The sequence below is a fragment of the Thermothelomyces heterothallicus genome (genome assembly GCF_042370625.1).
Source record: "Thermothelomyces heterothallicus CBS 202.75 unplaced genomic scaffold P884_scaffold_4, whole genome shotgun sequence".
Lineage (NCBI taxonomy): Eukaryota > Fungi > Ascomycota > Sordariomycetes > Sordariales > Chaetomiaceae > Thermothelomyces > Thermothelomyces heterothallicus.
This window is the reverse complement of record NW_027192565.1, coordinates 270672-284416: the sequence shown is the minus strand read 5'-3', so window position 1 is coordinate 284416 and position 13745 is coordinate 270672. Positions and strand designations below refer to the sequence as shown.

The 13745-nt window shown below is 61.6% G+C and overlaps 2 protein-coding genes across 2 annotated transcripts; both read left to right on the top strand.

Annotated features, from left to right (window-relative positions):
* The first annotated feature begins 4 nt into the window (after nt 1-4).
* P884DRAFT_290047 (uncharacterized protein) lies at nt 5-4768 on the top strand. Its single transcript, XM_069444036.1, has one exon. It carries the CDS (start codon nt 222-224, stop codon nt 4728-4730), a length of 4509 nt encoding a protein of 1502 aa, XP_069299949.1. The 5' UTR covers nt 5-221; the 3' UTR covers nt 4731-4768.
* Nucleotides 4769-6523: 1755 nt separating this feature from the next.
* Nucleotides 6524-12947, top strand: P884DRAFT_193967 (uncharacterized protein; the record flags this gene model as incomplete). Its single annotated transcript, XM_069437794.1, has 2 exons — nt 6524-12071; nt 12160-12947. The coding sequence occupies 2 exons, from the start codon at nt 6524-6526 to the stop codon at nt 12945-12947; spliced, it is 6336 nt and encodes a 2111-aa protein (XP_069299948.1).
* Between the last annotated feature and the right edge of the window lie 798 nt (nt 12948-13745).

Below are 13745 nucleotides of genomic sequence, written 5' to 3'. Positions count from 1 at the left end.
TGCGCCCGCCGCCAAAACAACCGGCCTCGCCTCGACGTTTCGAACGAGTGCCAGCGCATCGCTGCTTTAGCCTCTCCACTCGCTTGGGCGCTCCCATTGGCACTCGCCCGTTGCCCCGAGCTATGGGCTGTTCAGGGGACGCGCATGTCTTGTTCTGAGCTCCGTATAAACAGTGAATCTGTTGTCGCGCTGCTCTTTTGCTCGAAGCTGTTCTATTCAACATGCCGCGGAAGGCTCCAGAGCTGGATCTGGACTTCAACATATATGTCGACCCTTCCTGCCTGAGCGAACCAATGGACGGCGAAACCCCCGCGACGGTGCCACCATCGGCCGATGAGGTGCACGAAACTGTTGTTCCCGACACGCCCGAGGAACTAGTTACCGCAGACGCAACGGTAGATGAAGACCAAACAGCCCAGGACGCCACAGGTGGTGCTGCCGGACAACAGGAGCCGGAACCACCAGCTCCGGAGGGGGATATCGCGCCCTTGCAAAGTGAGGGCCCTGCGACCGAGGAAGCTGAACAACCAGAAGTTGAGGCTACGGAGCAGGAGCCTGTGGCTGAGCAATCAGAGACCTCTACGGAGGAGAAGCCCCTGGAGGAGCCACCAGCCCCAGAGGATGAACAGCCCGCCCAGCCTCCTGCGGCCGACGAGAGCGCGTCCTCGGCGTCCATCGAGGACGCACCAGTGACGCCCGATGAAAGCCCGGAGGCAGACAGCGCCCCCGAGCCTGAACAAGCAGACGAGCCGGTCGCTGAAGATTCGGCGGCAGATGTCGACACCGTGCCGAGCTCTGGACCAGAGCCTGCAGACGAATCTCTTCCGGAGGCTGCAGCTGAGGAAGAGGCAGTCGCCGAATCTACCGTCCCGCAAGACCAGAAAGATGGCGATGCCGAGCCCCAGTCTGCGGAGGAGCCCGTGACCGTGGATTTTGATCGCCAGGAAGAGGAGACCGAGGCGACAGCGGAGAATGCTCCCGTATCTGATGGGCCCGTCGAAGAGGATACATCTGTTCCAGAGGTGCCGGCCGAAGAAAACCCCTCTCCCGAAAGCCAGGACATCCTGGCCGTGAACGCCGATGTCGAAACCTCTCCGAGGGTGGAGTCAGACGGCGAGGAAGAGCGAGGACCCCAGCGGAACTTCACCGACAGGAAGACATCGCTGAGAACAGAGGCTCTCATCCAGGCCGCGGCGCGTGCCGTAGTCGCAAAGATCGAGAAGCGCAAGAGTGGAGACCTTCCCGACCACGACGACGACTTCGATGAATCCCTTATCACTGGGGATTCTCAGGACACCTACGTGCCGGGGACCGACCTCCAAGATAACGTAGGCCATGGCAGCCGGCCTCTCAGTCGGCAGTCGTCGGAATCGCACGCCGTCCGCCACATCCCCTCCCGCTCCACCTCGAGCGACGAGGCCGGCGACAGCAGCTCGCACAACGGACGCGACGACGACGTCTTCAGCATCCGCAGCGCCCGGAGCTCCCTCTGCTCCCTCGACAACGACAACTTCCATAAGAAGACCCCGCAGGCCAAGGAGAGCCTCTCCCGTCGTGACTCGTACTCCTCTACCCTTCACCACCACCCTCACCACCACTCCTCCCCCTCTCCAGCTCGCACTGTCTCCAACTTCTCCACCGTCTCGGGTCTCTCCCAATATGACAATGACTACTACGACTCCGAACTCAGCCCCAAGCATACCTTCATTCCCTACGACGCTACCATCAAACCCACCAGGCCGACCACCCGGCGCATGCCCTTCCGCACCCCGTCCGAGATCCGCGCCATGCAGATGTCCTCGCCGACGCCCTCCGTCTTCAGCGGCAGCTCGCCTGTCCGCCGTTCTCCGGGGAGCGGCGGAGGACGAGAAAGCAGCGGGAAGCGGTCGTCGCTCTCGCGGCTCGGAAGCCCCGCGGCGGCCGCGGCGGCGCAGTACTCGCCCAAGGGCCGGTCGACGCCGCCGCGGTTCAAGTCGGCACCCCCGCAAGAGGCGCCCCTGGTGCTGCTGCACGTCACCCTGCTGCCGCTGCGGTGGGCGTGGGCCGGCGTGCTCGAGAGCCTGGACTCGCTTGCCGTCGGGGGTAAGGCCGCGGGCGTCGTCGCCGCCGGCGAGGAGGGAGGCTGCTCGACGTCTCCGGAAGCGGGGGCTGGCCTCCCCTCTTCCGCTGCTGCCGCCGCCGCCGCCTTGCGAGCGTTCGAGCCGAGTGACCAGCTCAAGAGCCTGCGGGACGTCTGGCGCGAGCTGCAGGACCGCGTCGGGGACACGGTCCTGGAGCGCGGCATCCTGCTGCCGCACCCACAGAGCGACTACGAGGTGCTCGAGGAGAGGCTGCTCGAGGCGCTGGAGCTGCCCCTGCGCCGCCGCGCGCGCATCCTCGAGTGCGGGCACTACGTTGGGCCCGCCAACGTGGATCCCGACGAGAGCAGCGATGAGGAGGGTTACGATGACGAGGAGAAGGAGGAAGAGAAGAGGAAGAAGAGGCATTGGTGCTCCACTTGTCACGAGGAGATTCGGTACGAGGATCTCGGGCCGGGAAAGGTGTTCCGCGTCAAGGTGTACGCGAGCAATGGGCTGATGAAGGCGGGCGCGTGGGAGGCCTGCTGGAAGGAGATGGAGCGCGTCGACGTCGAGCTGGAGCCGATTGTGGACGTGGCGGTGCAGAACGAGCTCGAGAGGCTCGCGGTGCTGCAAATGGAGCTGGACGAGCAGCGCCGGCGGGAGCTCGAGATGATGGAGAGGACGCCCGAGCCCGAGGCGGAGCTGAAGCGCGAGTCTACCTTCGAGCAGGACCCGGGGGCGCCCAGCCGGCAACAGACGGATCACCCCACCTCCGAAGCCGACCTCTCGCACATGGACGCCCAGAGGGCCATGATGTCGTCCCCCGCCCCGCCGTCAGGCATGCAGCTGGCCAGGCGCACTTCGACCCCCCAGCCCTCGGCATCAACCACTCTCGTGTGCGCGGCCACTCCCACCACCACCACCTATCCGATCGATACTTCTGAAGAACGCCGTCTCCGGGACGAGGAGCGCATGCGCGAGATCTACGGTGACAACCCGCCGGCTCCACCTCCCCCTCCCGCTCCCACTCCCGCTCCCGCTGCTGCCCCAGCCCAGCTCCCTGCGCCGCCAGCACCAGCAGAACAGGCACAGCACCAGCACCAGCAGCACCAGCACGCACACTGCCAGCAACTCCAGCATGCCCACTCCCATGCCCTGACAGCCGCTGCCCCTCCGCCTTCGATGCCTCTTCTTACTGATGCCCCGTACCGACACCATCCCCAGCACGATCCTTACCACACCAACCCCCTGCAGCAACAGCCCGATGACCCATACGACCAGCGCGGCCGTCGCCAGGGCCAGCAGCCGCGTCCCCCGGCGCGTTCAATCGTGCTGGACGAGAACTCGGGCTTCGTCGAGCTGCTGATGGAGGCCTTCAAGGTGCTGTTGCGCGATCCCAAGAACGTGGCCATCATCGTTCTCTGCGTCTTCCTCGTCGTGCTCATGAAGCGGCCCGGCGGGGCGCCACAACAGCTATCACCAGTAGTACCACTACAACCATCACCACCACAACAACAACAACAGCAGCAGCAGCAGCAACAACCGCCTGTGGTGCAGGTCGTGCCGCCCAGTCCGGGACCGGCAGGAGGGTATCGGATGGACGAGGGACATGGCTACGACCGTGATGACGCTCACGCCGCCTCCAAGGGCGTCGTCACCCTGCCGAGCGGGAACGCGGCCGTCATGAAGTACGTCGAGGAGGTCTTGGCGAGCATGGCCGCGCCCGAGGTGGACGACGGGCTGGGGCCTGTCGGGGCCGCTGCTGAGCCGGCGGTGGTCATCAAGCAGGCTGAGGACGTGAGTGCTGTGGAGGAGCCCGAGACGGAGCCGGTGGAAGCGGGAGCCGCTCAGGTCGAGGAGGACTCGGCGGCTGCCGAGCAGGTTGCCGGAGTTGAGGCGACAAAGGCGGAGGCGGAGGAGGAGGAGGAGGAGGAGGAGGAGGAGGGGAAGGTCGTCGCCCCTGCCATTTCCCTCCCCGCCGACGTATGCCCTCCGCGCGGGCTGGAGTATCCCATCACGCTCGTGGGAGAGGTCCCGGAACTTGGGGAAGCAGAGTCGGAGGAGGATCAGTCCTCCGCCGCTCTGCAAACTCCGTTCCACCCGGAAAGCCCGGCCGACCAGGAGGCCGTTTTGGAACAGTCGGCTGCACTTGAGCCGGAAAACCCAGAGGAATCAAATGCCTCCTTTGAGGCTGCCCCGGCGGAAGCCGAGGGTAAGCCGGAACAGGACGGCCCGGCTGGCAGGTGCGATGTCGACGCCGATTTCGAGGAGGAGGAGGAGGAGGAGAGCGCTGATCCGGACACCGACGACGCCGAAGAAGACGCGGCCGTGCCCGCGGCCGCCACCACGGCCACCGGCTCTTCGACGGGCTCCGCGTCCACCCCCCCGGCGTTCCTGCCCGGCCCGTTCGTGACGGAGCGCAAGACGGTGCGCGTGTTCGAGACGGTGACGGAGACGGTGCGCGTGAGCGTCGTCACCCAGACCGAGACGGTCTCAACGGTCGTGACGGCCATCCCGCAGACGGTCGAGGAGACGGTGTACGAGACGGAGACGGTGCGCATCACCGTCTCGGTGCCGGTCGAGGAGCAGAGACATCAGCAGCAGCAGCAGCAGAAGCAGAAGAAGAAGGTCCAGGCCAGCAAAGGGTGTAGGCGGACGGGCTGGTTCTAATGCGCTATGCTAAACATGGGTTTTGTTGAAGAAAAGGGGGGGTGGGAGGGAGCTTGGGGGCAGTGGATGGCAAATTGCATGTCTTGACTCTGTGATGAATGGATATGAGATTCATGGACACGATGGATATGCAGGATGAAGTGGCATAAATGTATGGAGTGAGATGTGGATTTTCTTTGTTCTTTTCTTTCTTTTCATCATTTCCTTTTCCTCTTTCCTTTCTGCTGGTTCCATTAGGTATGCATAGCGGTAGTCGAAACATCTGATGGACGTCATGAGACCTCGTTAAATCCGTCCCTCTTTGTTGACTTGACAATGCTTTGATTGTGCATAACCAGGTAGTTCCTCCTCGACCCTGTTGTATGTGATTCCGAATCCGAATATGCAATGAATCGAGGTGCATCTCCCGAATTGCTCTCGAATGCAGCGGTTGCGCTCATGTTGACAAACTTCCCAATCAGGAGTACGCAGGGGTCCAAGTTCCATGGGAAGTGGGTCTGCCTTGTATTGCCTTTCTCGGGGCACTCGAAACCGCAGAGGCGAACGTGAGGCTCGGGCATTCGGGCCTTCTGGAAGCCTTGGCTGTTGCAGTCGTGTTTCTTTCAGAGTGGCTTTCGAGACTTGATGTTGACGTTATGAGCTTGGTGCGGCGCCAACCAAGATTTGGCCAGATACGATCGGGCCTGATCGGTACCCCTGAAGATCAATCTGTCGTGCAAGGTTGGGCCCGGGGCATGGTGCGCTGAAACTGGGGTCTTATCACGGGCTATTATTGCGTCCCCTTCTCGGCGCGTTCCTGAGTGTTCTCCCTGCAAGGTACCGGAGCTTCTGAATCCGCATCTTCCAACGCACTTGGGGTTGCAAAAAACGTGAAAACAAACGAAAAAATGGCTTTGATGAACCGTACCAGATTCACAAGTGCGCCTGGCTTCCTTTGAAATTTTTACTTCCCATCCGGCTGACCCAAAGCGGGATTTTCGATGATTGCTTCTCTGCCACAGAAAGCGGTTCGGGCACGATTTGCGATGAACTGTCCATTGGCGTGCTGCAATTGGCGAGGAGGCCCCAGATGCAAAATGGGACCGTGCACAATCTAGTTATCTGGTCCCTTGATGACAGTTTCTGACCACAGGAGACAGGAACGGCTCCTGCCTTCCCCCCCACGGTCTCGCCCAAAGTTGCGGATTATAATCTGTATTCACTTGCCTTTTGTTTGTGCCGCTGGCTGTTAGCAAATCCATCCGTTTATCGATTGATGCTTTCCAGTGCATCTTCAATTCCTTCTTCAAGTTGGCATTGGCAGCGGGCAGGCACGCTTTTATTTTTAAACCTCTTTTCTTTTTTTCACGTTGCATCTGTCGCGCGCAGAATTGTGCAGCAGATCCCTTCCGCCAAATAACTAACGCTATTCCAAGTTAGATTTTACCCGACTCAAGTGTGTGTGCCCTTTTCCTGGCGCGAACCGCGGCCCACCGCAGCCCGGCCAACCGATCGCCCACCCCTGATGAGGACGGCTCTACCCTGACAATCCTGAATTCGTGAGGCTCTCGCCCACCGTGCTTCAGTTGCTCGAAACCGCGCCGAGAGCTCACCACGAGACCATTCGACCAACGAGACGAGGTCGGACGAACCTGACAGCCGCCCCCCCCCCCCCCCCCCCCCCCCCCGGGCGGACGCCAAAGGGGCTCGCGGTCTCCCTCGTGTCCCGGGTCGCCTCTCGAACCCGCCTGTGACAGCCGCAAGGACGCGACCGAAACCGACTCGAAATCATAGATGCCGCCGGGTTGGCCACAATGCCCTGGCAACCGCTGCCTCGCATTGCCTTCGCCGTAGCGACATTCCCCTTTGCCGCCTCCCACCCGGCCGACCTCCCCCTCGAGCTGGGCGACGAGCTCTACATCATCGAGGAGACCGCGGATGGCAACTGGCTCCGCGGATATCTGGTGGCGCCGCCGAGCCTGCTGGCCGGCCTGACGAGCGTCAAAGGACAGACCCTCGAGGCTCGCGTGTTCAGCGGCATCTTCCCCCGCAGCTGTGTCGAGATCCGGGAGGTATTGGGCGAGGACGATGAGAGCGATGGTCATGACTCAGACAGCGAAGATGCATCAGAACCGACTCCAAAGCGCCCGGAAGGAGGCGACTCGGCAAAAAGCGGCATAGAAGGAGCTAATGGTGAGAAGAGGAAGCGGAAGGATAGGACGAGGGGCTCGCCGACCAACGGTTGGAGGGAGCATCCTGGCTCCCCGAACGGCGGCCCGGGACGGTTATCTGTGCCCGTAAAGCGCAACCCGGATGCGCCACGCCCGCCTGCGCCTGTGCCCATGCTCAAGATTGGCGACGAGACGCCGACGTCGACTTCCGAGCCCCTCATTGACGAGATCGCGTCCTGCCTTCGAGAATGGCATTCGACCAACCTCCACGAGCTGCTCCTTTCCCGCCAGTATGCCAAGCTCGACACCCTGTCCAAGCTCATATCCACTCTCAACTTAGCGAGGCAGCAGTTCCTGCACGACGTGCTGACCACGTGGGAATATGAGATCCTCCGAGAGAAGACCGTCTGGGACCTGGTGCGCGTCAACAAGCTCTGCGGGGGCGAGGTGATTGTGCGCGACCCGCACGAGCGCGGCCGGGTGCTCACCGGGGATGACTCGGTCGTCGAGATCACCAAGTTGCAGTCGGTCATGAGCCTGCTGGACGAGACGCCGACCCACACGCCCGAACTCACCGCGCTTCACCACCTGTTGGTAGACATCAAGGGCTTCGCCGGCGCATCCACCGAGGCCACGACCCTGGTGCTCTACCTAGCCACCAAGACCGCCGGGGGACCCCTCACACCCCTGACCGAGAGCTACATCGTCGAGATACCCGCCGGCGGGCAGATGGTTCACCTCGCCCGAAACATGCATATGCGGACGCTCTTTGCCGGCTTGTCCGCCAGTGAAATCGGGGATGTCCCCTCTGTCGAGTCGGAGCTTTACCTGGTCGCCAAGATCCGCGCGTCGCAGCCGGTCGTGATTACCAAGCCCAGCTCGCGGTCCGGCAGCAACTCGCAGTCGGTCCCGCAGTTCTTCAAGGATCACGCAAAGCCCCCGTTGTCCGCCGGAAGCAAGTCGGTGCGCAGAAGTCTGATGTGGGCGGGCAAGAACACGCGGTCCGCATTTTCGCGGGGCAACGCCAGGCTCGACTCATTGTCGGAGCAGCCAGAGGAGGAGGTCGCATCACCAGGCACGGCAGGCGCCGAGAGCATAGACGGAGCCCCCCCTAGCACGGCCAACTCCAAAGCGGGACGCGCATCTGTGGATGAGCACGCCGCCCATACAGCCGACCGGACCGTCGGTGTCGGTGTGCTCAAGTTGAACTCGGTCATGAAGCAAGAGGAAGAGGAGGTCGAGCACATCGTGAGCATATGGGCGCCGTCTGCGAGGCACGCTCCCGAGAGGCAGGACGGCGAGGAGTGGGACCCGGTGCTGCGCGAGATCATGGACAGCAAGACTGGCTCCTATGAGAAGTCGAGGAGGGCAGAGCGCCTGCAGGTGCATCTGCGGGCGTTCAATCATCCGGATGCAGATGCCCTGATCAAGGCGACCCCAACCGTGCTTTCTAACATCTGCAAGACGAACAAGATGGGCTTCTCGGGCGCCCCGACGAAGCCACGGTCCGACATCTACATGACCATTGACGAGGCCGTCTTGACGCGGCAGACCTTGCTATCCCGATTCGGCGGAAGCCCGGCAGCGCTACCGAGCAGCCTCCACGCCAACAACCTCCAGATCACGCTCGAAGTGCGCAGGTCCAACGGCGAGCGCGTCGAGAGCTGCATCTACCCGTCGTCCAATGCCGAAGCCACCAGCGCATGGAAAACCGTCGTCACCGAGCGCGGCGAGCCGTGGCGACAGACGGTCAAACTCGTCCTCGCGCCCCAGGATGTACATCAGGGACACGTGGTGATGCATCTCGCGGACGCGCCGAATCCGCCGTTTGCTGTCGCATACATGCCGCTGTGGGACCAGCAAGCCTTCATCCGCGACGGGACCCACGGTCTGCTGCTCTACCGGCTGGACGAGCACACGGCCACGGCCCAGGCTGGCCCTCAGGGCAAGGGCGGCTACCTGAACCTGCCATTCTGCCTGCGGGGCAAGGATGAGCAGCAGGCCGAGGTCACGGGCCCGCTCGCCATGGTGCGCGTGGAGACCTACCTCTGCAGCACGAGGTTCTCCCAGGACCGGGTCGTCTTGGGACTGCTGGCCTGGAAAGAATCCTCTCGGGAGGGGATTCCGGTGCTCCTGAAGCAGTTCATATTCGTTCCCGAGATCGAGGTCGTCAAGCTGTTGAACGATGTCTTGGACGCGCTGTTCGGAATCCTCTGCGAGTATTCCGGCAATGACGACTACGAGGATCTCGTATTCACCGCCCTCGTGAGGGTGCTGGACATCGTCCACGACAGACGGTTCAACCTGGCCCCGCTGGTCGACCAGTATGCCGAGAGCAGGTTCAACTACCCTTTTGCCACGCTCTGCCTAGTCAGGTCCTTCACCCGGCTTCTGTCGAAGCCTACCGACCCCGAGACGGCGCGAAAACTCCGCGCCACCTTCAAGGTCGCGAGGCACATCCTCAAGTTCATCACGCACGCCCGGGGCCAGCAAAAGGCCAAGGAGTCCGGCATCGGGATCACCGGGTCGAATCCGGGTTTCACGCGCCACCTCCGCGTCATCTTCAAGGCGCTGGATGCTATGATGCGCAGCTCGGCGCCCGTGCTCGTCGGCAGCCAGACCCTTGCCGTCCAGCACTTCCACACCTGGCTTCCCGAGCTTACCGGACTCCTCAGCACCGAAGAGATCCTGCACATCGCCATCGACTTCATGGATTCCTGCTCCGGGGTCAAGGGCAAGCTGGTGCTGTACAAGCTGGTGCTGATCATCAACTACTCCAAGCTCGACATCTTCTCCCACCCAGAGCAGCGCTCCGCCCTGAGCGCCAACACCGTCCGCTGGATCGCGCCACACTGGGGTCATGTCGACGAGGTCACGGATCTGTGGAAGGAGCAGGTGCGCCTCTGCTGCTCCGTCCTCGCCAGCCAGATGGATCACCTGGGACCCGAAATCCCGGATTACATCCCAAAGATCATCCAGTCCTACCTCGTCATCCAGGCCACCCCCAGGAAGCCCAAGGACCGCCTCTCGCTCCTCTTCCCCGCCACCTATCCCTTCCCGACGAAGCCCATCGCCGAAGAAACCGCGTTCGACGAGGCCCTCATCGAGCTGTCGGCCGTCCTGTCGGCCCTCTCCAATTCCCCAAGCGGCATGCAGCTTGAGCTTGCCGAAGACGACCTGCACGTCATTGTGGAGAACTGCCTGCGCGTGCACATGAGCATCCTCAAGGGCGAGGCCTTCCCTCCTGGTTGGCTCAGCGTGCACATCTACCACCACAAGTCCACCATGCGCACTCTGCAGTACCTCGCAGGCATCCTGCTCGAATCGTTCCTCCCGGACCCGGACGAGGCCGAGAACTTCAACACGGAGCTGTGGAAGCTGTTTTTCACCACCCTGCTGCAGCTCGTCGGTAGCCCGTCGCTCGCGCTCGAGACGTTCCCCGAGCAGAAGCGACGCGCCGTGTGGAAGATTGCCGGGGACGTGCGCGAGCACGGCGCGGAGCTGCTGCGTCGCACTTGGGAGGCCATCGGCTGGGAGACAACGCCCGAGGAGCGCGCGCGGTACGGCCTGGCCAAGATGGGCGGCTACCAGGTGCAGTACGTGCCGACGCTCGTCGGGCCGATCGTCGAGCTGTGCCTGAGCGTGCACGAGGGCCTGCGCAGGATGGCCGTCGAGGTGCTGCAGACCATGATCGTCAGCGAGTGGACGCTCAGCGAGGACCTGTCGGTCATCCGGACCGAGATGATCGACTGTCTGGATTCCTACTTCAAGGCGAAGCCCCTGACGGAGAGCATCCTGCAGAAGTTGTTTGTCGGGGAGCTGCTGGGCCGGTTTGAGCCGCTGTCGAGGAGCAAGAACGACCCGCTCTACGCCGCGCTGCGGGAGCTGACGGATACCATGGATGTCTTCTTGGATCTGCTGGTCGCCGTGCATAGCGGGGATGGCTCGGGCGAGGCGTCGCAGATCATCCACCGGCTGCGGCTGATGGAGTTCCTGCGGGATATGCAGAAGGAGGACATCTTCATCCGCTACGTCCACCAGCTCGCAAACCTCCAGGCCGAGGCCAGGAACCACGCCGAAGCGGGCCTGGCTCTGCGGCTCCACGCCGACCTGTACGACTGGGATCCTCTCAGGACGACACCCGCTCTGCAGGACCCCGAATTCCCCGCCCAGAGCCACTTCGAGCGCAAAGAGCGCATCTACTTTGACATGATCAAGCACTTTGAAGACGGCGAGGCCTGGAGCAGCGCCCTCGCCGCTTACAAGGAGCTGCAGACGCAGTACGAGACCAACACGTTCGACTTCGCCAAGCTGGCCCGCACGGAGCGCGCCATCGCCTCCATCTACGAGACCATTACCAAGGGCGACAAGCTGGTGCCCAAATACTTCAAGGTCGACTTCAAGGGCCTCGGCTTCCCCGCCAGCGTGCGCGACAAGGAGTTCGTCTTTGAGGGCTCCCCGGCCGAGCGCACCGCCAGCTTCACGGATCGCATGCAGGAGATGTACCCGTCCGCGCGCATCGTCACGGGCGAGCACGTCGACGACGTCGAGGGCCAGTTCCTGGTCATCTCGGCGCTCAGCCCGCACCGCGACCTGAACCACCATGTCTACCAGCGCGCGCGCGTGCCCCAGGTCATCCGGGACTATCTCGTCTCGGCGCACCCGCAGCGCTTCTCGGTCACCGTCAGCAGGAACACCACCGGGCCGCCGGCGGAGCATTACGCTGAGAAGGTGGTGTATACCACGGCCGAGTCGTTCCCGACCATCCTGCGTCGCAGCGAGATCGTGTCGGTGGAGGAGGTGCGGCTGTCGGCAAAGGAGACGGCCGTCGAGAGGATCGTGCGCAAGACGGCGGAGATGTCTGCGCTCGAGAAGAAGGTGGCCGAGGGCGAGGGCGGCGACGAGAACGCGCAGCTGCTGCTCGACGCCGTCAGCATCAGCGTGAATCCCAACTCGGAGAGCAGCGTGGTGGTCTATCGCGATCTAGTACCCGGCACGTCGCGCACGCGTGAGCCGTCGCCAGCTAGGGAGCTCGACGAAGAAGATGCTGGAGCGCCTCAGCTGGGTCCCCAGGAGAATGCCATCAAGATGGCACTCGTGGACCACGCGATCATGCTCAAGAGGTGCCTGGCGACGTTTTCGAAGAGCGGGAATGAGCTCCTCACAAGACGCGTTGAGGAACTGCAACGCTGTGAGTATTCTCCTCGGAAGAAGGAACACTTCAAAAAAAAAAAAAGCTGGGAGATGGTGCCTGCTACTAACACGCATAATGCATGCAGTCTTCGAGTCAACGTACGCTCCAGAAATCGCAATCTTTACCCCCGCGCAGCCGCTCCGCAGTACCGTCAGCCCGTCGCCCACCTGGTCACGCTCACCGCAATCGGCCGTCGGCGGCGGCGGCGCTCACCACGCCGCCACCAAGTCCACGTCCACCGTCCCGAACGGCGCCGTCACAGAGGAAGCAACCGTCGTCCAACCGGTCTCTCTTCGCCAGGGACGCGGACCCCGTCTCAGCTTCCTCGGTGGCCGCAAGAAGGATCAACAGCCGTCCAAAGGAGTCAATGGCGACCACCATCACCAACCAATCCAAGAAGAGCCCGAACCAGTAGCGACAAACGGGAGTAATAACACCCCTTCCTCGGCAGCTAAGGAACCACCGAGACGCTCCCTGTTCCGCACCCTCCCGCATATCGCCACCACAGACGCCGGGTCAGCATCGGCCAGGGAAAGAGCCGGATTCCACCCGGTGCAGACAAACGGCACAGACCTGTCTTACCCGCATAGCTCCACCGCGGTTGGGAGTGAAGTGAAGGGCGGGGGCTCGGAGACTAACAGTGTTGCCACCACTTCCGGCGGAATGCTGGGGGAGAAGGATGGGTATGTCACAAAGGTCTACGAGACGCCATATGTTCAGACGCAGCAGCAGCATCATCATCGTGCAGGGGGGCATACCTCCCTCATGGGCCACGGGGTGGGCAGTGTCAGGAAGAGGTTGAGCATGCTGAAGCTGGGGAAGAAGAGCAGTCGGGAGCGAAGCGGTGGGCTAGGCGGAGTTGATGAGGAATAATCGACGAGGGCGGAACGTATCTCCCGGTTGCTGACCGGGATGTCTATGCATCGAGTTCTTCTCTCTTTTGTGGGATTTTTTTTCTCTCTTTCCCTTTCTATTCTCTTCTTATTCGCGTATTCAAGGTTGTAACTTTTTGCTGGCCCATTTCTGCATCTTCTTTTTTCCTCTGTTTTCTTCTGTTTTGGTTCTGGATATACCAGCCAGTCCCGTATACCCATGTGTTAGGTTTGGAGGGATCAAAAATGAGAGTGAGAGGGATGGACATCTGGTGTTTGTCTGCGTTTCGCCCTTGTCTTGCTTGTCTTTTTACACTTCTTCCGTACCATTCGAGTCACATACCTTTACCACATCCCTTTGGCTGGCTTCGGTGTTTTTTTTTTCTTATATTACGATATGCGAAACCGCGGAGCGAGCAGCTGGCAGGCCTGCCGTCCTCTTCTATTTCCTCTCTGTTTTGACGTCTGTTCCTGCTAATATCTCATAATGTGTGGATAATGTATACATATTTTAGTTTCCCATTCCCTTCGTTGTTAGCCCTCTGTGCTCAGTGTTGTCCATTATAAAACATTGTCATTCAGAGGATAGAAACTCTAGGGTCCTGTATATCTCCCGTGTGCCTTGCGTCCAAAAGGGGGTATTTCTCGGCTTGAGGGCAGGCTGGGGAGGGTGAGATAGACCTTTGTGCTGCTTGCACTTGATCAGCGGGGGACAGAGAGAAAGAACAATCGAAAGCTGGAGGCTGATGCCGCAAACATACCAGATGTCTGCTGATTAATTACATGAACGGTATCTTGG